Consider the following 20,201-nt stretch of genomic DNA (forward strand, 5'->3'; position numbering starts at 1 on the left):
TACAATGTTCAAATTATTCTACACCAGGTTGGAATGGAAAATCCAGGCTTCTCACCACAAGGTTCGAAATAGCCTGTTTAGAATATTTTCTCCAGCACTTCAATTTCACATAATCTTCGTTGTTAATGAAACTATCTTAAACGTTAATAACGATGTTCTCATGATCGGTTATTTTTAAATCAGTATCTGTTAATGAACAAACACTATCAAAATTGGAATACACATGATCAATTAAAGTTTTACTGTGCCGGGAAATACGCGTAAACTCATTCACAGTTTGTTTTAAATTGAAAAATTCAGCTAAACGCTTCAAATGATTCGAATCATGGTTATCACACTAATTAATATGAAAGTCACCAGCCAGTATATTTAGTTTACCAGAATTAATGAACATTTCGAGCCAGTTTTCTAACTTTTCAACGAAACGTTGGTCACTAGAGCTGGGAGAGTGATATAAAACACCATAAATAATTACCCATCTTCATGCCACGCGCAACTGTTACGCCTAAGAACCAGTTTCCATCAATCATTTCGTTGAGGCGAAGATTGAATTGTACTGATTCTCTGACATAAATAGCAACACCGCCAGTATGTCTAGAATGTGATAAACAAGCAGCAACATTATATCCCGGAATATTGATCAAATGATTCAATTTCAACAATGTGGGTTTCTGATAATAAAACTAAAAGTGGACGCTTTTCCTCAACAATCTGACGTAATGCTACGTAGCTTGTTGACAACCCCGCGATATTTAAATACAGTACATGAAATTGATCCACAATTCTTCTGGAACATGGTTGCTATTTATTGAAATGCAAGCTGCTTTTTTGACGTAGAACTACGTCTTTCATTAAGGGTGCCAAATCAGAAAACAGGTCACGTTTTTATGAAATAAAGTTAACGATAATAACTATTTTTGCCGCGAACGGATTTTGGCGATTTACATACTGAACGAATCGGAAATTCCGTAAGATTTGTTAAATATGCTATACATTAGAATCCCCTGGTTTGTAAATGGTTAACATTTATGAAAGCTTTAAGTGTTTCCATTTTTCCATACATTTGTTCTGTCCATTTGTGTGCTTTCCAGAACAGAGCTGTCAATAACGAGCAACTTATCGACGACCAACGGAGGGGAAATCGTAGGATTCAAAGTCTCCGTGAACAAAGGAAAAGTAGAAAAATGAAGGGGAATACTTGCCTAGAGTATAAACAGTGGATCTCGCTAAGGCAAACTTTCATTCGGCATCGGACTGTTCAGCAATCCAGTTCACTTTGCTTTCGCTGCGCTTCGATCTAAGATTGGACCCCACCAGTGGTAATCCAACTTGGATATCGTCGTGTGGTTCTTTCAGTTCGTTTTTGGCGTTATTCGTATCGTGTTTTTTCCTTCCGCGTCATAAATTGGACGCTTTGCGTATTGTGTGATGAGCAAGAAGAAGAGGAAGGCATCCTCGAGCCCAATAAACGAACGCATTGCCAGGGGCCATAAAATTTCGAGGCAAGCGTCATCTAATGATGCACGCGATGTTGGTGCAGTGAAAAGCGCTCGCACTGAACCGAGCCTTCGCGAATGTGACACCGCATCGAACAACAGCGAAGTAGGCGATTTCGGCGCGTCGGTCGAAAATGTAAACGCCGTTACCCAGGCAGCAACCAAAATCAAGCTCCCCCCGCTGGTGGTGAAGGCGGTCACTCTTGACAAACTCATCAGCGAATTCGCATCGATGGGTGTTACAGCAGAGTACAAGCTGAGTGGCATAATTCAGTCTTTTTCTAAGCAGTTAACATTGTTTGTTTTCCGTCATCATAAGAACTTCGTTGGTGCCTTTGAGAATGCATCAATGCATTAAACTGACGTTATGGCGAAGCAGGAGTAAGGCCAAAAAATTATTTGAGGAATATCAAGCATCTTGAATGTCTTACTGGAATGTTATAAGTTATTTGGGTTCCCGTGCCAGTCGCAAAACTGTCTTCTAGTATTGCATTTTCGCTAATATAGATCATAATGAAGCATTGCTACTGTTTTCGAGGTTGTTGACATTAACAAAAAGAGTTTGTTTCGCTTGTTCAGTCACCAAGAAAATAAATGTCGTTCTGGAATTTTGTATGTGATTAGGTTTCGCTTGCCGGTAGAAAAATTTCCTCCACTCACGGTGACAGCTGCGCTTCTCTCGAGCATGAGAAAGTAATGCAACTTTTTTGAGGCCAGTAATATTAACAGAAGCGTTTCTTTTGAGAATAGCGCAAAATGATGAGAAGTCTTTAAATTCCTAGTAGTTTCAAACCACTAATGTATGGCTCTGTATGCATGCTATGGTGAACGCTTGTTTGGCGCTTGGTTTACGTTGTACGAACGATGCCTAGAGGTGCTATTCTTTTGAGGCAATACTAAATAACATGTAGCATGATATTTGATACTAACAAGTGTTGTCATTGTTGTTGTTTTCATGCGGTGCCAAAGATATATTGATGTAGTTATGAGATGTGGAAGAATGGTGCTGGTGCAACATGTATATAATCGACTGTAGCCGGAATAGCGTTCGAGGTAAACTTGCAATGCATTCACATGAAATAAATTGCGACATACGATCAGCTAGTGTATTGTTTTCGAGGGCAAGAATGAATCATCAATCAATTATCGTCAACTGATTCTACAATGAAAAAACCATTTCAGAGATTATTCTACTAAGCAGTTGTTTCTAAAATATCACAGCATTAAAGAATAATATCCGAAGGTATAAATAAACGACTTATATAAAATAACAGCGTAGTTCTACGTCAACAATGCGGTCGTATCTTGGACACAACCTCCTATATTTTTTCAAATTGTATAGTCTTTTATAAACCGAGCATTCATAGCTAAAAGCGGCATGGTTAGCGTCCAGGTTCATTTTGCGTTCTTTATTTATTTTTAAACAGTTAACGCATTTCAATACAGTTGACTTGCACTCGGATGTTTGGTGTTTTTGACTACACCTAGAGCACGTATCGGATTGAAGTCCCATTTTGGATTGACTATCCCCCCGAAATCGGTTATGTTGTACTCTTGAGTACATGTACTGTAATCGAATTGAAATTTTTGAATGTGAAATAATGGAATTCCAGACCCGATTGTTTGACGCTAAAGGTGACTAAAAAAATATAATTCGTAAAAAAAAGTGTGTGTTTTTATAATTTTGTTGATTTTGTAACAACCTTCAGCATCAGTATAATGAAAATCACAAAAGTATTTTTTTTTTAGAATCGATACTGATCATATGATAAAGACAGAGGAATTTTGGATAACTGCCACCTTATATACAATGTTTCAAAATCAAAAAGTTATATTTGAAAAAAGAGAACACTGATTGATCACATTTCAATAAAGGACAATATTTTTTGGAATACGCATCAAAAATTGACTCGTCATTCCGAACGCTCCAAAGAATATGCAAAGTAAAAGCTGCTGAATGTGTAGTATAAATAGTTGATGGTGTTTTCAAGACCCCTTGTTAATATGAATCCAAAAGAAATAATGTTCAGATCGACAATCCGCATCAAAATTACTATTGTCACAACGGCTTCTTTGTTGTTTCCTTTGTGGTCAATGTTAATAAAATATATCCCCCGTCACATCTACCTCCACATTACTCGCGGTCTCTGCCACCACAGTGGGGTGTATTTTCCTGGAGTCGCTTCACGACGTGACAGTCGATTTGCGCACGTGTTTGTATTCGGCGTAATTGAAAAAATGCCAGATGCAATGAACTCTTTTCATTTATCATTGTACTTCCGAGTCGCCCGACTCTCAGAATTGGGTGAGAATTGTCATATAACTCCGAAGGAAAAAAAATGTCACTTATACCGACTGGACTCTCAGAATAACCCCCAGTGTGTAGAGTAATTAGATGATTTTGGGTTTCAAGTTTCATCTCTCTCTTCGCATTTCCACACCATAACCCGTGTGGACAGAGCAATGCGATAGCGACAGCAAAAATACCCTAACATAGCAGCGAAAGCACACGCTGTCAGTCAGTCAGTCAGGTATTTGCTATGACGCAACGGTTGGAATTTATATCTCATGTCGCGGATCTCCTCCCCAACCGGTCCCACCGGTAATCAACTGAACGGAAAATTATTAGGTCAGGGTTAACCATAGGATTTAGCGTGGCTTTCAATCAACGGATGGAAAAGCAAAAACGTTGGCGTTATCGTGGTATACTTGCATCCGCGTGCAATCACATTAACACTAAAAATACCAACCGGTCAAAATTACCAGTTATATAGTTTGTTCGCAAGTTTTTGTATTGATTTTTTTTATTAATTTTATGACTTTTTCTAAATTCCTATATTGATTAAAATTATAAATTATTTTAATATCCCACTTCCTATTTTTCTGATATACGTGTGTGATATACCCAGAGATGCCAACCATCCTGATTTTTCAGGATTTCCCAGACTTTTTGGTACGTTCCTGATATCCTGATAGACACTCTATTTTGCCTGATTTTTTAGAAATGATCCAGATGTTTCCTGATTTTTGTTCTTTTTACTTTATCAGAATAAAAACTATCCGTAATTTATATACAGCGCGGACTCGATTATATACAGTCTCCGATTTTTTTTCACTGTATGTAATCGAGTCAAACATTTTTTTTTATTCGTTTTCATGCATATATTTTTCGTTTATTGAAAATAAAAGAAGAATTTAGTTTCTGATTCATCCCCTTAACACGTTGAGCTCCATTTTTTCTTGCAGCGCTCTCCATTCAGCGCGCATCAAGAATATTTGCACAATATCAGTGTCGGTCCCAGTTCCCAGAGATACTTATTGTATAAATAGAAAATAGTCAGCAATTCAACTAGAAAGTAGTCACATTTTGTAGTACATCCGAAAACAAACCGTATGTATATATATACATTTTTATTATTTTATAACTGTCAGTCCCAGTTAGTCAGCACTTTCCTAGCAAAAAGCTCAACGTCGGCCCCTAGGGACCGACGCTGGGCTCAACGTGTCAAAGTCATGAAATACCTTTCCCACATGAAAAAAAATATTTTTTTCCAGAATCACTGACAATGTGGTAGATGATCATATTTGATGAAAAACATCCTTCTACGCATATGTTCGAATTTCAACAATGACAGAGTCATAGAACTTTTTTTTTGTTTCAGACTCTGTTACCTCAAAATCTACACTAAAAAGTAAGCTGCGTATGCCAATTCTGTTATCTTCATTAGAAAGATGAGAAAATTTAGGAAAGGATATAGTAGTGGAACATCTAAATTAATTGATTTAAATAACTTTTTGGAAGAGAAAATTTCGAAGTTATTGATTTTTAATGTGTAATTATTAACTTTATCCCTAAATTCATATTGAACTTGATTGTTTCTTCCAATCAAATTGAAGTTCTCAAACCACTCTACAATTTTTTCTTTGACACCCAACTTCTATCTTTCTTAATTTCACTGCAATATCGATATAAACAATTGCTGGTGAAAATTCAAGCAAAATCTTTAAAAATTACGATTTTTACCACACCGTACATAAAATAGCCACTTAAATTCCACCTTAACATTCAAAGATAACATTTTTTCTTGAAACAAGTCATATTTGAAAAGCAAAAAAAAAAATTTCAGACTGAATATAATCGAGTCCAAAATTGTGGTAGTTCTAGTGTGAGAAATCTCCTAAACTCGTTGACAATACGCAATTACAGGGATTGCGAGAGCAAACTTTCCAAATTGCAATGACGGAATGATCGCGGATGATTTCGATAAAAAAAAGTTATCAATTTCAGTGTGAATTAATCAACGACCAATTTCTTTTGTTCGCTGCTTTTTCCATGTTTTTGCCCCTTTTCAAGGGTTGTCATTAGGGTGGTAAAACAAAAACAACTATTACCGGGTGCTATCGGTCAATCAACTGTTGGGGGCAACAATGTATCATCGTTATCTGTGGGAGTTTGCGGTTCTTATGGGGGGCTGTTTCATTCATGAATACTAACGAGGTTTATTGTTTGGTAGAAAACAAGGTAAATAATTCTCTCAGAAATCAGATTCACACATATGAACTGTGTTAATAGTGCTAAGATGTTTGCAACAATGTAATTCTAACAGAGTTGTTAGTACGAACCTAAGGACTGTTGTCCTGTTGTAACTATAAGCTCACAATATATCATCCCATGTGGTCATAAATTCGTTAAAAATAATATGGAACAAAAATATGATTCAAAAATCATTAATAGAAGTGTGAAGACAATTTTTAGATGACCAAAATAGTGTCACTTGCTAAGGAGAAGCGACTCACAGCATTTCCTGTGTTATTTTACGCACTACGTAGACCACATTTTTTATATCACCACTGCCACGTGCTAAACAGCTCATCACGTTTTAGCTCGAATCGGAGAGGATAGTCGAAAACTACGTGCTCCCGCGTTTCCTCCATATGATCACACTCAAGGCGCTGTGGCGATCCTAAATAGTGCAGTGATAGAGAGTGAAATACATCCATAGGATGATTTCAAATATCGCCAATAGGGGCATCAGTTGGACAATCGGCCACGACAAGTGCAGTTAGGAAAAAATAATTCATAGAGGCATATAGTGCTTCTACTCATTATATAAAACTAAATCGGACACCCGGATTTTACAGGCACCATAGATCAAAGGAAAATAAGAACCGCAATGTGCTTGATAAGGGTTCAGACTTAAATAATTTCTTTTGGTTGAGATTATTTTGTTGTTGACGTCATTCCAAAAATAAAAAATGGCGCTTGAGTTACGAAACGTTCTATTTAATATAATTCAAAAACGTCAAACTACGATAGCCGATGGCATAGTTCCGTTTCATATCCGCATTCACGGAAAAGCTTATTGTTAGTTCCTGTTGTTGAACCCTCGCAATCTGCGAAATGGGCACACGCAACAGCCACTATACAACGCAACTCTCCATACAAATTTCCAGCGTTTTGCTTACAGCGAAGCGAACTATGTACGAACAAAACCATTTTCCTCCAGAATCCAACAACTGAGTTTATCAAACCAACCCCCGGCTCTCCGCCACGATCAAGCCCCCGATTCCGAAACGACAACACAAGTGGAACCAGAATTATGCTTCAAAACATTAAGCACTTCCTTCCTCTATTAGAAAACTCAGTTTCGCAAACTAACTCGCACGCTTGTTTACACATGAGCGCTCCCACACCCCCGCACCAATGCATGAATTGTATTGCACGTTCACCCATCCCAACAATAGGTGCACTTCGTTAAGAACGATAAAGTAGGTACCTACCACCTACCATGGTTCCTTCTGTATCATCTCTCCCCACCTGGATTTCCCATTATTGCCCAGCGAGTGGCTCAGTGAAGCGAGTGCATTCAGAAGAAGTTTTTCATTCGAAATGATGCAATTGGGTTGGAAACGGAGTAAATCTTTCTCCGTTCCAACTAATGATGCATTGAATACCAATCACTGATTGGAATGTGTTTTCCAAAATGGACCAGCAGAAGTTTACCGTGATAGATTTAGGTGGTTTCATACGTTGCTGGATTGTGACGTTTGACAAATGTTGTGGCCGCTTATAAAACAATCATTTTCCAGTGCTCAGAGGTTCCCACGGTTGATTGATTGATAGTGCAGATGGATTTTCTGCACAAAGCTAATGGTACTACATTGCTGCAAAAACCAAATCGATATGGCCTCTGGACAATGGCTAACCCGCTCTCCTATCTGCAGCCTTTTGGACTCATCTCAGACACTAAAGCATATATTAACACATTGTCGAACCATGACCATGATGATGATGAGGCTGTGAGAGAACCTCTTTAATTGATGAGTTTGGTATCTAATGACCTTCTATTGTATTGACGGATTCTAGTCGAAAGCACCGAAAGCATCGTTGTCAGCTGAGATCAAAATTGGTCGATGTTTACCAGTGGTCAATCCACTCGAATAGTAAAACAAACATTCAAACATTACCGCTGATTACCGGTGAGTAAGCGAATGACGCCGTTGGTCCGGCCGCAACCTTGCCTTCGGTGCCGTACGATTTAATGGCTCTTCGAGCGAAGTTAAACGCACAAATTCCAAGTTCATCATTACTCTCATTACCAGCCATTGACGTGGCGTCTCGTGTGTCGTGTGTAAAACTTGAACTCATGCGGGGTCGCATGGTAGTAATGTGAAACTTGTGGAAACTTGACTTTCGGTTAAGCCGGCGAAGGGCCGAGTCGAGCACATATCGTTTAAATAGATTACACAATTCCAGCACCGAATCGATGCCGATTGTGGAAGCATGCTGGTGGGAAACCACGAGACGTTTCACATAGCTGGCCTAGTTTTCTTTTCCGGCTCATTCGTGGGAGGATGTGCGCGATGGGTTAAGGTTAGATACCCTGACTGGTTATTCTTACTGGGAAGCGGAAAGAAACAATTATGTGCCACGTAAGAGCCTTGCTTAGAATAGTATCGTGATACTGTCTATAGGTCAAGTGTGATCTTGATCAAGTGCACGTCACCTTGCAGACAGCGAGCCAATGTTGTAACGGCGTGGATGTATCTCCATAGATAACCGGTTCTTATCCGAGTCTCAATGAATGATGGTGAATGAAATGTGGGAAGAGGCAACGAAGCGATTGAGGTGAAAAGATGCATTCAAATATAGCTTTCTATCATAACACATCAATGCAGCTTCAAAGGAATTTGTCCATGTCGTTCGATATCAGCAGTTCCAACAGTGGGATTTAAAAACGACAACAGAAAACTTTCAAACGGAGCAGTAGAAATGTAGACTTAATTGGGAAACTATTGTTTGTTGTCAGGAAGCTTTGGTTTCTTTACTATTTGGGTTGGCTATAAATCTAAGTTTTTGAGTTCTGAATCGTGGAAGCGGTTTCAATATTGAATGATCTGTCCTCGTATTCACATGGAGATTGACAAACATTAAGTGATCGGCAAAACAATAGAACATCTTGCATTATTTCAGATTCTAGTAATCAAATATTGATTTTTCTAGGCAAATAACTATGAAATGATGTGAATAGCTTGTATTAAGTGCGGTTAATTGTAATTAGTTTACAAATACGAAATTTTGTTGTATAACATTATTTTCGTTACGTATCACAGCGGAAGATATAATTAAATGTTCTGAATAAGCCAAGGAACTGTGAATTGAATTGAACCGAGTGTAATGTTTAAATAATCATGTATCTTATCTTCAAAGTGCCATATTACAACAGAAAAAAACGAAAACAAATAAAATGAATCTTTCCCGATGTCATTCACCATAAATCCGTTGAGCTCCATCTGGAATTTCAGTAAAACATGTTTGTCATATTTTTTGACGTCTTTCAGGAAGGGTACCGAATCAGAAAACAGGTCACGTTTTTATGAAATAAAGTTAACGTTAATAACTGTTTTCATTGTGAACGAATTCTCTTGATTTGCATACCAATCGAATCGGAAATTCTCTAAGATTTGATTGATATGCTATACATTACAATTCACTAATTTCTAAACGGTTTCAATTAATGAAAACTGGAAGAACTTCCTTTTTTCCCATACATTTTCTTGCCGATTTGTGTGCTAAACCTATCCGTATTTCGAATGCTTATAACTCGAACATTTCTCAACAGATCGGAAAGATGTTTGCATCAATTGATAGGAAATATTTCTACGCGTCTATTACAATTAATAATATGTTATTTTTCATGAGATGAACAATTGAATAACTGTAAAATGTCAAGCGTTATCTTAAAGCCCTAACTGCCAAGTTTTGATTGGCCCGATTTACGGTTTCCCCAACACAGACTTCAAAATCTATGTACCTGTGGAAATCCGCTTTGCAAATATACACTGGAGTCGCTTTTTACGCGGGGGATACGTGCCGCGTAAACGAAAACCGCGTAAAAAAAAACCGCGTAAATTCCAAAATCCGCGTAAAAAAAAACCGCGTAAATTCCAAAATCCGCGTAAAAAAAAACCGCGTAAATTCCAAAATCCGCGTAAAAAAAAACCGCGTAAATTCCAAAATCCGCGTAAAAAAAAACCGCGTAAATTCCAAAATCCGCGTAAAAATAAACCACCCTAAATTTTAAAATACACGTAAAAAACTAATAGTTAGTGAATTATTGATATAAAATGCAACCCATATTCAAACAAATTGCATATTGTGTGCATATATTGCGTGACACAAGGCTTCACGAAGGTAGCTCCTTGGCCGATTGCATGTAAATACCTGTTTAACCGTTTGAGTGCGGAGAAGCGCGATAGCGCTCCTCTTGTTTCTGCGGGGAGCACCTTTAAACATAGGATTTTGTCTTTCTGGAACATGTTGGGGGTACAGATTGAAAATGTCCAGATTCTACCGCTTATTGCTCATCCATTTTTCGATGGATTTAACACGTTAAGCCCCGATTTTTTCGTGCTCTGCTTCCCATTCAGCGCGCATCAAGAGCGTTTGAACAATATAAGTGTCGGTCCCAGCTCCCGAAGATACTTATTGTATAAATAAAAAACAGTCAGAGATTCAACTAGAAAGTAGTTACAAGTAGGTTTTTACGCATTTTATGCCTGTTTTATCTTTGAATTATCTGTAAATCGCTACAAGTTGTTGTTCCGTCCAACGTGCAACAACCGAGTGGTAAGTAAAGAGCTGTTTGGTTAGGTGGCATGACCAAAATACGTAGAAGCATATTTTAACCCTGCCTCAAATTACTATTTTAACAACAAATTTCAAATGTAAGAGTATACAAACTGTTTCTACAGTATCTTATATATGTATTGGCTACATTGAATTGTTCTAAAAGCATACCTATCTGTTATATGGTCGGTGTTAAGTCAGACCGGGCCATGTGACATTTTTATGATTTCGAGAAAACGAACATAAAGTTTAATGCTCTGCAATTTACAAAGCATTTAATTTTTTCGTTCAATATTGTTCTCAGAAGTTTGAGCTACTCTCTGCCAATACTGTGATGTATGATAGTTGTAAAAAAACATCAAGTATCATGCCAAAAAAGGCTGTTATTTGGCTGCCTATACGTACAAAGTCCGCTCTGACTGAACTAAATGATGTATTTTTTGAGAGTTGGTTCACTATGACTGAACAATTCCGAACAGTATTCGTCAATATATCGTCAAATTTGAACTCATTGTCATCGTTACAGCCTAAATCGCACTCTGAAATAGTATATTTTGCGATCATTCACACTGCATTTTTCACTGATCCGTTCAGTCGGAGTGAACCAATTTTATTTTTATGCAGTCGGGCACAGCGTGTGTTGGTGATGGCTAGCTCATAGTTGCGCTGTGGGAGGGGTACTCGTGGTTTGTGGGGTCGTGTGCAAATTATGTGTGCTGCTAGATGCTGTCGCTTCAGTTCGTTCGGTGTGGAACTGAACACATATAAAAGGACGAAATCGCATTAAGAAGTTATTCGTGATTTAACCTTGCAGTGAAAGTTAAAGTGAAAATGCAGTTCCTGAACCGTGGTGGTTGTAGAGTCTAGCCAGTTTGTGTTCGGTCGAGTTCGGCCAGTTCCCAGCGAGTTACCCAACCTTGGGGGTAATCGTGTGCAGTTCCGCTTTTCGACAGTTAGCTGAAGACGTCAGCAGTATTCAAAATTTTTGATTAAAGGCATACTCTAAAATGGCTTCGCAAAAAACCGCCTTCAAAAAAAACAGATCAAGAGTGTCTCTTTCTTTGGAAATGAAGCTCAATATTTTGGATGCCCTTCAAGATGGGAAATCTGTTGCAAACGTCGGCAGGAATTTAAAAATCAACGAATCGACTGTGCGTACAATTAAAAAGAATCAAGATAGCATCAGACAGACAGCAGCTCAGGGCACTATCTATGCAACAAAATCCTCATCATATACACGAGATCCATTGATGGTCAAGATGGAAAAGGCACTTCATATGTGGATCGAAGATCACGCGCAGAAGAAAATACCCTTGGATCAGGAATTAATAAGGGAGAAAGCTTTGAGCCTTTACCTTTGGTTAGAGAAGAATGAGCCGTCTTCAAGTAAAAAGAAAGACTTTACCGCGAGTAAGGGATGGTTTTATAACTTTATACGTAGTAATTCCATTCGCAACGTTAAAATCAAGGGTGAATCCGCATCGGCCGATGTTTCGGCTGCAAATAGTTTTCCTCCAAAGCTCGCTAAGATCATAAAAGAAGGTGCGTATCATGGTGACCAAGTGTTCAATGGAGATGAAACGGGTCTTTTTTGGAAAAGAATGCCGTCTCGTACCTACATTACGCAGCAGGAGCAATATGCCAGTGGTTTCAAAGCGGCCAAAGACAGGGTTACCCTGTTATTTTGCAGTAATGCTTCAGGCGACCTTATGTTGAAACCGCTATTGATCAATCGTGCTATGACGCCCCGCTCGTTGAAGGGGGCTGATTTCAACAAACTGCCAGTGCACTGGAAAGCTAACACTAAAGCGTGGGTCACAAAAGCCGTTTTTGAGGAATGGTTTTACGATATGTTTATTCCGGAAGTGAAAACATACTTGGAAGGAAAAGGTTTGGAGTTCCACGTGCTTTTGATTTTGGATAACGCTCCAGGACACCTAGTTATCAAGCACCCAAACGTTCAAGTTGTGTTTCTTCCACCGAATACAACTTCTTTGTTACAGCCTCAAGATCAAGGAATAATTGCTGCTTTCAAGAAGTTGTACATTAAACAATGTCTTCGGTACATCCTCGAAAAGCTTGAAAGCGATGAAACGATGACGGTAATTCAAGCGTGGAAAGAATTTAAGATAAGAGACGCTCTGACGTTCATAGGAAAGGCTCTGTCTTCTATGAAATCTAAAACATTGAATTCGTGCTGGAAGCCACTATGGCCAGAATGCGTGAAAGCTGGTTCAACAGACCCTTCAAATGTGGAAGAATCAGAAATTCTCATTCTGGCACATGCAATTGGAGGGAAAGGATTCAAAGATATGGATAGTAGAGACGTTGAAGAGCTTCTTGAAGACACCGAAATTGAAGATGATGAACTGATGCAGAGTTTAGTCACATCGGAGCCTTTAGAGGACGATGAAGACCGGGATATCAAGCCATGTGATATCGAAGACGGGAATAAATTAGCGGATACCCTCGTAAAACATTTTATGGAAAAGGATCCTTGTGTTGAGAGAGCCGTTTCATTTCGGAATGATTTGAAACTGTGTATGCTTCGCTACAATAGATTGAACGAAAAAACACAGCCAACAGTTATCGATGAAGGTAGTGACATTGATGTTTAAAGTGAAAAGTATTTTAATAATATCTTTACAGATGACGAGGATTTCAGCTTACCATTGGAACGCAGACGATCTCGTCCGATTTCTTCGGATGAGGAAGATATCGCCACATCATCTAACCGCAAACATCCACGTGTTGCTAATGATAGTGATTAGATCAATAAAAGAAATTCTTTTTTCCACTTGACTACAATAAAATTGATTTATGAATACATTGGTAAAAATATCATGGTAAAAAACTAAAAATATGTTTAATTAAATTTGTCTAAATTCCGAAAACATTTGTTTGTATTGTAATTTTTTCAAATTGCAAAAATGCAATTTGAAAAAATTACTTTCGAACTACTGGACCGCTTCACATGATCGATATATCAAATTAAAGCCAATTAGCTAGTCTTTCTTGAAAAAATGTTATACTAGCAAAACAGTTGGATTTTGTTTTCGTAATTATTGATTGTATTTGTTTGCTTATAGTTTACATGATCCAAGGACGCTATATTTTTTTATGTTTCTTGAAAGTTCTGGTTTTTCCACACAAGATAATCGAAAATCAGAAATGTGATTTTTATCGTTTTCGAGTTATGAGTTTGCCGATGGTCCGAAAAATCAGATTTTTCTCTTTTTCTATAAATAACTTTTTTCTAGAAAGAAGAAGCTTTCAAGAAAAAATATTTAAAATATAGTGCCCTTGGTCACGCAACCATATAAACTATAAAAAACAAGTACAATCAATAGTTACGAAAACTTGGCAAAATTGGTTGTACTGTTCGAAAAATGAGAAAAAATGTTACTCTATGTTTCTATATTTTGTATTTTATATGAAACATCTAAATTGGTAAATTTTATCAACAATTAGAGCGACAAAAACTCTAAAGTTTTTAATTTGTTATTAATTTTATCAAAAAAAAAAATGCATAATAAACTTGATTGTTTCTTGAAATTTAATTGAAGCTTTCTGAACGCTCTATAATTTGTTCTTCGACATCTAGCTCCTATATTTTCTTATTCCGCAGCAATATCATTTTAAACAATTCCTGGTGAGTCTTCAATTAGAATTTCCTAATTACCACGGTTTTTACTCCATTGTACTTATAATATCCAATAAACTTTCACCTTAACTTTGAAATATTACTTTTTTTCTTTCTTGAAAAAAGGCTATTTGAGATATAAGACTTTTTTTTCAAACTGAGTGTATTATAGTCCAAAATTGTATATAATCGAACCATAGATAATCGTGTCAGTATATAATCGACTCTGTATATAATAGAGTGAATATATTACTTCAGAAATCCGGTTTCATTATTGTGGTTTTAGTTGAAAACCTGACCAAGAAAATTCATTTTGCTTTCGTTGGATTGCGCCTGCGAACTATGTGCTACAAGAACGGAGCTTACAAACATCTTTACATCAGTTGCTCCACAATTGGACTGTACTTGCATCCTAATTTGTGGACTATTGCTGTATTTGCCTGAAAATAGAGTATCCAAACTACAGTTCGGAATATGAATCATGCGTCGAAACTTGATTCAAATTCCGATCACTACTTTAATACTAATTTTAAAGAAGATGTCTGCATAAAAGATTTCTAGTAGATCCATACCTTTTATAGCACTTAACATGAAAACAGCATACAAAATAGTTATACAACTACAAAAACTGAAAAACTGCGGAATTTGCTAACGCAAACAATGTGTTATTGGTTTCGACACATTTTTTGCAAATGCTTAGTCTTATGAATTATAAGCTGTATCGATACCTGTAAATGTTATTTGAATGTAGCCAATACCTCAAACAATGTCAAGGCTTTCATTATTCTATTATTTATAACATTAAAGTTTAGTAAATTTACATTTGAAAATTAAGTGTTCGGAATTTGAGACAAAACAGTACTTTGAGCTCCATCAACCAAATGTGTCTATCTTTTGAGTCGTAGTAAATGATATCTGCTTCTATGAAATGCTATAATATGCATGAACAAATTCAGTTCAGAAAAAAGCAAAAAGCGTTTGAACTTTTTCACCGTGGAGAAATATTAGGTTGTCTTATGTCCGATTGGGGCAGTCTTTCTTTGGAAAAAGTAAATAGCCTTTGTGAATCACGAATATACATATTTTTACTGGTAGATGAAGAACAATCGCTAAGATCGGACGCAAATAGATAGCATCCTTTTCTCCAGAATAGTAAAAAAAAACTTGAACCCTCGAAACTGTATTTATTTCTATACAAACATTTGAAACAAACCATCTCGATTACTACGGCAAAAAACTTCACCACATATGGTTAAGGGTGCTTCAAGTAACTCAATTTTCAAATTAGGCTTTTCAAAAGGAATTACATTGCTTAAAAGTGGTATCTCTCATTCGTTCAATAGATTATTTTCAAAATTACACAAATGAATTTCGAATACTTATTCAACCATTGATCAAAATATCCGACAAATCTTTTGACATATTGTAAAGTGACAGTCAAAAAATATACGATGTTACATACTTCTGTCCGGTACTGTGAGTAAATTTAACACTTAACGCCCACGTTTAATCTGGGAAAGCAAATAGCGCAAAAAAAGAAAATGTAGAACTGGTTTTTCCTAAATGAACAAATAAATTCCTATTTAACAATCATAACATTTTCCCCTCCAACAAATATGTCACCAGAGGAGAATTTTCGATCATTGCTTTCTACGGAAATCAAGTAAGGACGCAATACATTTTAGATGTAAGGATAGTTTTCAAGAATTGAGTGTGAAGTGTGAGTGTGAATGAGAATGTATGAATGTATGAATGTGAACATTGTTAAAATGTCCTTACATCCCATCCTTTTCCTAATGAAAATGTGTCACCCTTCTAAACTCGAGTCGACCGCGAGTAATCGGTTTCCTATTTTATTAACCATAGAATTAAGGAAACATGTTAATATATTCTAGTTAAAATATAGTGATGAATTTGGCTCCTTTAAACTTATGCAACTGAGCCTGTAAAAATAAACGATTTAATTAAAAAAACAGTAAGGACGTTGGTCCAAATGACGAACTAGCCAAAGGCTGAGTGTCATAAATAAAAATAAAAAACGGGGACATATCTTTCACATTTTTTAGATTGGTGTTTGACATCTCTTGAAATTTTTTTTGAATTCATATCGCTTGGAGTCTTTTGAGTAAAATTTACAAAAGATATTTCATATTAAATTTGTGTTGAAACATATAAAATTTCGCTGATATACATCCGAAACAAAAAAAGGGGATCAAGCTCACATTACTTACACTATTGTTGTTTATTCTTTTTCCATTCGGTTACCAAAATCGTTTCAACGCTAGCTGAAATCGAACCCAGAATCAGGTACCAATTTCGCCAAGATTGCGACAACGTTATCACGAGAATACTAAATCTTATCCCTCAGATATACCGTGTTAACCTCGAGCAAACCACAGTTATTTAACTCAATTCCCAGGAGACAAACATAGAAAAAATGAATTTGGCTCCAAATATTGAAGCAAACGTACTTAAGTCTTACAAATGAACAAATTGAGAAGAAAATACAACATACCGCGTATAAATCGATTCTTTTGGAAAAACCGCGTAAATTCCGAAATCCGCGTAAAAAAAAACCGCGTAAATTCCGAAATCCGCGTAAAAAAAAACCGCGTAAATTCCGAAATCCGCGTAAAAAAAAACCGCGTAAATTCCGAAATCCGCGTAAAAAAAAACCGCGTAAATTCCAAAATCCGCGTAAATCCCTAAAACCGCGTAAAAAAAGCCGCGTAAAAAAAAACCGCGCAAAAAAAAACCGCGTAAAAAGCGACTTTAGTGTACATGCAAGTCGGGGGTATTTTTTGATCCCACCTAGCTGTGTTTCCCTAACACGGAGTTCAAAATCAATGTGTTTGGGGTATTTTTTCCCCACTGAGCTGTGTTTTCATAACACGGACCTCAAAATTAATGTGCCTGGGGGAATCCGCTTTGCTAATACATGCAAGTCGGGGGTATTTTTTTGGTGTTGAGTACTTTTGTACTCGCTTGTCGGAATATTTTTCTCTAAAACGCACTTTCAAACTGAGAAGCCTGAGAAAATCGTCATTTCAGATACTAGAGATGAATGAACTTTCGCGGTCCGAGAACTACGAAAACATGAGATGTGCAATAATTTCAGAGAGAAATGTAAAATACAATGATCGTGTAACAATTTTTCCGTTCACATATTTTGGTAGTTCTAGGCATCATATCAAACGTAAAAGGACGTTCATCAAATTTGTTTGTAACGAAGAACATTTGGATGCATTCTAAAATAATATTCGAAGTGGTAAACAAGTGGATTACATAATATAATTGCGTAGTTCTACGCAGTGCCACAGATTATCAAAATTTATTCACGAATGAAGGGATCAGATTTTTCCCAGTATCGGATGAATTCTCTTCTGTTGAAACTCAACACCATATCTGCCATAATGAGTATAACACAAGAGTCGAGACGCGTGAACTTTGTCTGGTATATTGATCGAAAACAGCATGAACGAATTTTGAAAAGCCTACATTCAGGCACTTTCATTACTGTCAATAAATTTAGGCGATTATCACGTACGTTAAGTTGATCTTCATCGCTTGCAGTGAATTTTTATTGAAAACGTGTCACCCATTGCACATATAAATGGTGGTGTATGCCATTTCCGAGCAATCGTAAGTGGATTTATAAAACGTAGCAAGAGTTGTTCTATACATTCCATTGCCGAAGTCGTCATAAACAAGAATTTTGTGTGATGAATTGCCATCCTTTACCATTAATCGATTGCACTCTCAATTGGTGACGTTGAATTTTATGCTCTGATTTTCACTAACACGCAATGATCTTCATTTTCGACCTTACGAATACCATGACGAAAAGGAATATGCAAATGAAAAATGAACTTCATGGCAAGCTGATGTTGATGTTCATTCCACTGGGGTTCATTGATAGTGTTGTTTCATATTTATCTCGCTTGAGCAGAGGATTATCAATACAAGGAAGGCAGAAATTCGCCGAATTTGAATGTCGTGAACGTGAATATTTTCAGCACTGGTTCTACGTCGAAAATATGCGGTCGTGTCCTAGGTCCTAGGTCCTAGATACAACTCCTTACTTTTTTGACGTAGGACTACGTCTTTCATTTCTATACCGGGGTGTAAAATCAAAGTTTCGAAAACGAAAGCGTTACGCCGGAGACCGAGATTTTGAGCGTTAATAGCTCCTAAACAACTGAACGAAATTGTATGATAGACACTTCATTCGAAAGATAAAATGTCTACGCGTTCTATAGTTGTTACTTTTTGATCCAAAAACTTGTTTCAATAGTCTTAAAATTGCTTTCAAAACAGGCTATTGAAATCACCAATCGGTATAAAAGCGAGCGCCGCTCGGAAATCCACTCAGTTCTAATTGAACAGCGATTGGAGCATGTTGTCGCTGTTGTGGTGAAGCTCTTCGTTTATCATGAAAGCGCGGATGAACGGTGTCACCAAGAGCCTGTTTGTGCACCTTAGGCCAGAAGGGAATCCATCAGGAGGAGAGTGATGCCACAAACGGTTCCCCGGGAAGACATCGCTACACACACACATACACGCGCGGAATTCTTTCCGTTTGGATGCCATTCAGCATCGAGAAAGATCCGGAAAATTATCTGCCAGTTCCTCTGGGAATTTAAAATTACATTCATGTGAAAGAGTTTATTTGAATGTTTTCTATCCATGTAACACTGTAACCAAATACATTTGGTTTTGTGATTTTTCAAGCAATCACAATTAATAGGATAGCTTCTGAAGATTATTCTTCCCCATCAGTAGGATATTTCCGTATCCAATATTGTATGCGCCCGCAATCGATTATTGCTCAGTCGCCGAAAGTTCCGAGCTCAGAGAGTTCATTCCCCTCTAGTTTGCCTTCCAAATTGCCATCGTAAACCACGCTTTCTCTCGATTCAATCACGCACAAAAAGCATACTTAAGCGATATTCTGGTGGTGAGACGCATTCATTTTTCGTGAGGACATCGACAAGACAACATCGTTGCTGAGGGTGCTGGACGGCGAAGGATCGAGATCTGCCCTGAAAAGCAAGCAGTTTGTTTGAAACTGTGAGGGAGCACAGAGAAGCCGATCCTTCAGGAGAAGAGAAGGTGACCATCGAAGCAGCCGCTACACACACACATACACGACCGGAATTCATTCCGTTTGGATGCCATTCAGCATCGAGAAAGATCCGGAAAATAATCGGCCAGTTCCTCTGGGAATTTAAAAATACATTCATGTGAAAGAGTTTATTTGAATGTTTTCTATCCATGTAACACTGTGACCAAATATGTTTCAATCAAGTGCTATTAACAGATGGTTATCGAGTTAGCATAAACCACTGGTGGGCTTCCAGTATCGAGGAAAATGTGGAAATATCTAATCGTTGCTGGAAAATAATCTGCCAGTTCCCCTTGGAATTGAAAATAACATTCAAGCGAAAGAGTTTATTTTAATGTTTTCTATCCATAAAAAATCCATATAATACATTTGGGTTTGTGATTTGTCAATCAAGTGCAGTTTAGCAGGAAAGTTTATGAAGATTATTCTTCAGAACAAGGTTTTTCGTATCCTATATTGGATGCATAAAACCTTGTGCCTCCAACGTAACGCTCTCGTTTTCGAAGTCCCCCAAATATTCATTTATTCATTCATTCAGAATGGATTTAGATTCAACTTCAAACAAATGATCTCTAAATCAACGATAGTCCTACGTCACCCTTGCGGTTATACCATAGGTATAACCCACTTCCTGTTTTTATTTTTATCCATGAGATTTTTGATTCATGTACAAAATGGTGTGTATATCTTCGAAATTTCATGAAAGTAAGGGAGGTTGAGAACTAACGATAAGATTAGTTAAACTTAACAATTTATAATTTTCCGATAATTTTGAGAACGGGCGGCGACGAACCATGTAATCCGAAT

The 20,201-nt window shown here is 37.2% G+C and overlaps 2 protein-coding genes across 2 annotated transcripts in view; both read left to right on the forward strand.

The window, feature by feature from the left end:
- LOC129764396 (elongation of very long chain fatty acids protein 7-like) overlaps positions 1 to 20,201 on the forward strand; it is an 88,745-nt gene that overhangs the window by 17,345 nt on the left and 51,199 nt on the right. The gene's annotated exons all lie outside the window — the stretch shown is intronic.
- On the forward strand, positions 11,466 to 13,913 carry LOC129764391 (tigger transposable element-derived protein 1-like). Its single transcript, XM_055763418.1, has 2 exons — positions 11,466 to 13,224; positions 13,276 to 13,913. The coding sequence occupies exons 1-2, from the start codon at positions 11,634 to 11,636 to the stop codon at positions 13,395 to 13,397; spliced, it is 1,713 nt and encodes a 570-aa protein (XP_055619393.1). The 5' UTR covers positions 11,466 to 11,633; the 3' UTR covers positions 13,398 to 13,913.

The sequence above is a fragment of the Toxorhynchites rutilus genome, chromosome 2 (assembly GCF_029784135.1).
Source record: "Toxorhynchites rutilus septentrionalis strain SRP chromosome 2, ASM2978413v1, whole genome shotgun sequence".
Lineage (NCBI taxonomy): Eukaryota > Metazoa > Arthropoda > Insecta > Diptera > Culicidae > Toxorhynchites > Toxorhynchites rutilus.

Coding starts and splice junctions, on each gene's coding strand:
- LOC129764391 (XM_055763418.1), top strand. CDS start 11,634: ATGGCTTCGCAAAAAACCGCCTTCAAAAAAAACAGATCAAGAGTGTCT. Junction 13,225..13,275: donor GCCAACAGTTATCGATGAAG/GTAGTGACATTG, acceptor ATATCTTTACAG/ATGACGAGGATTTCAGCTTA.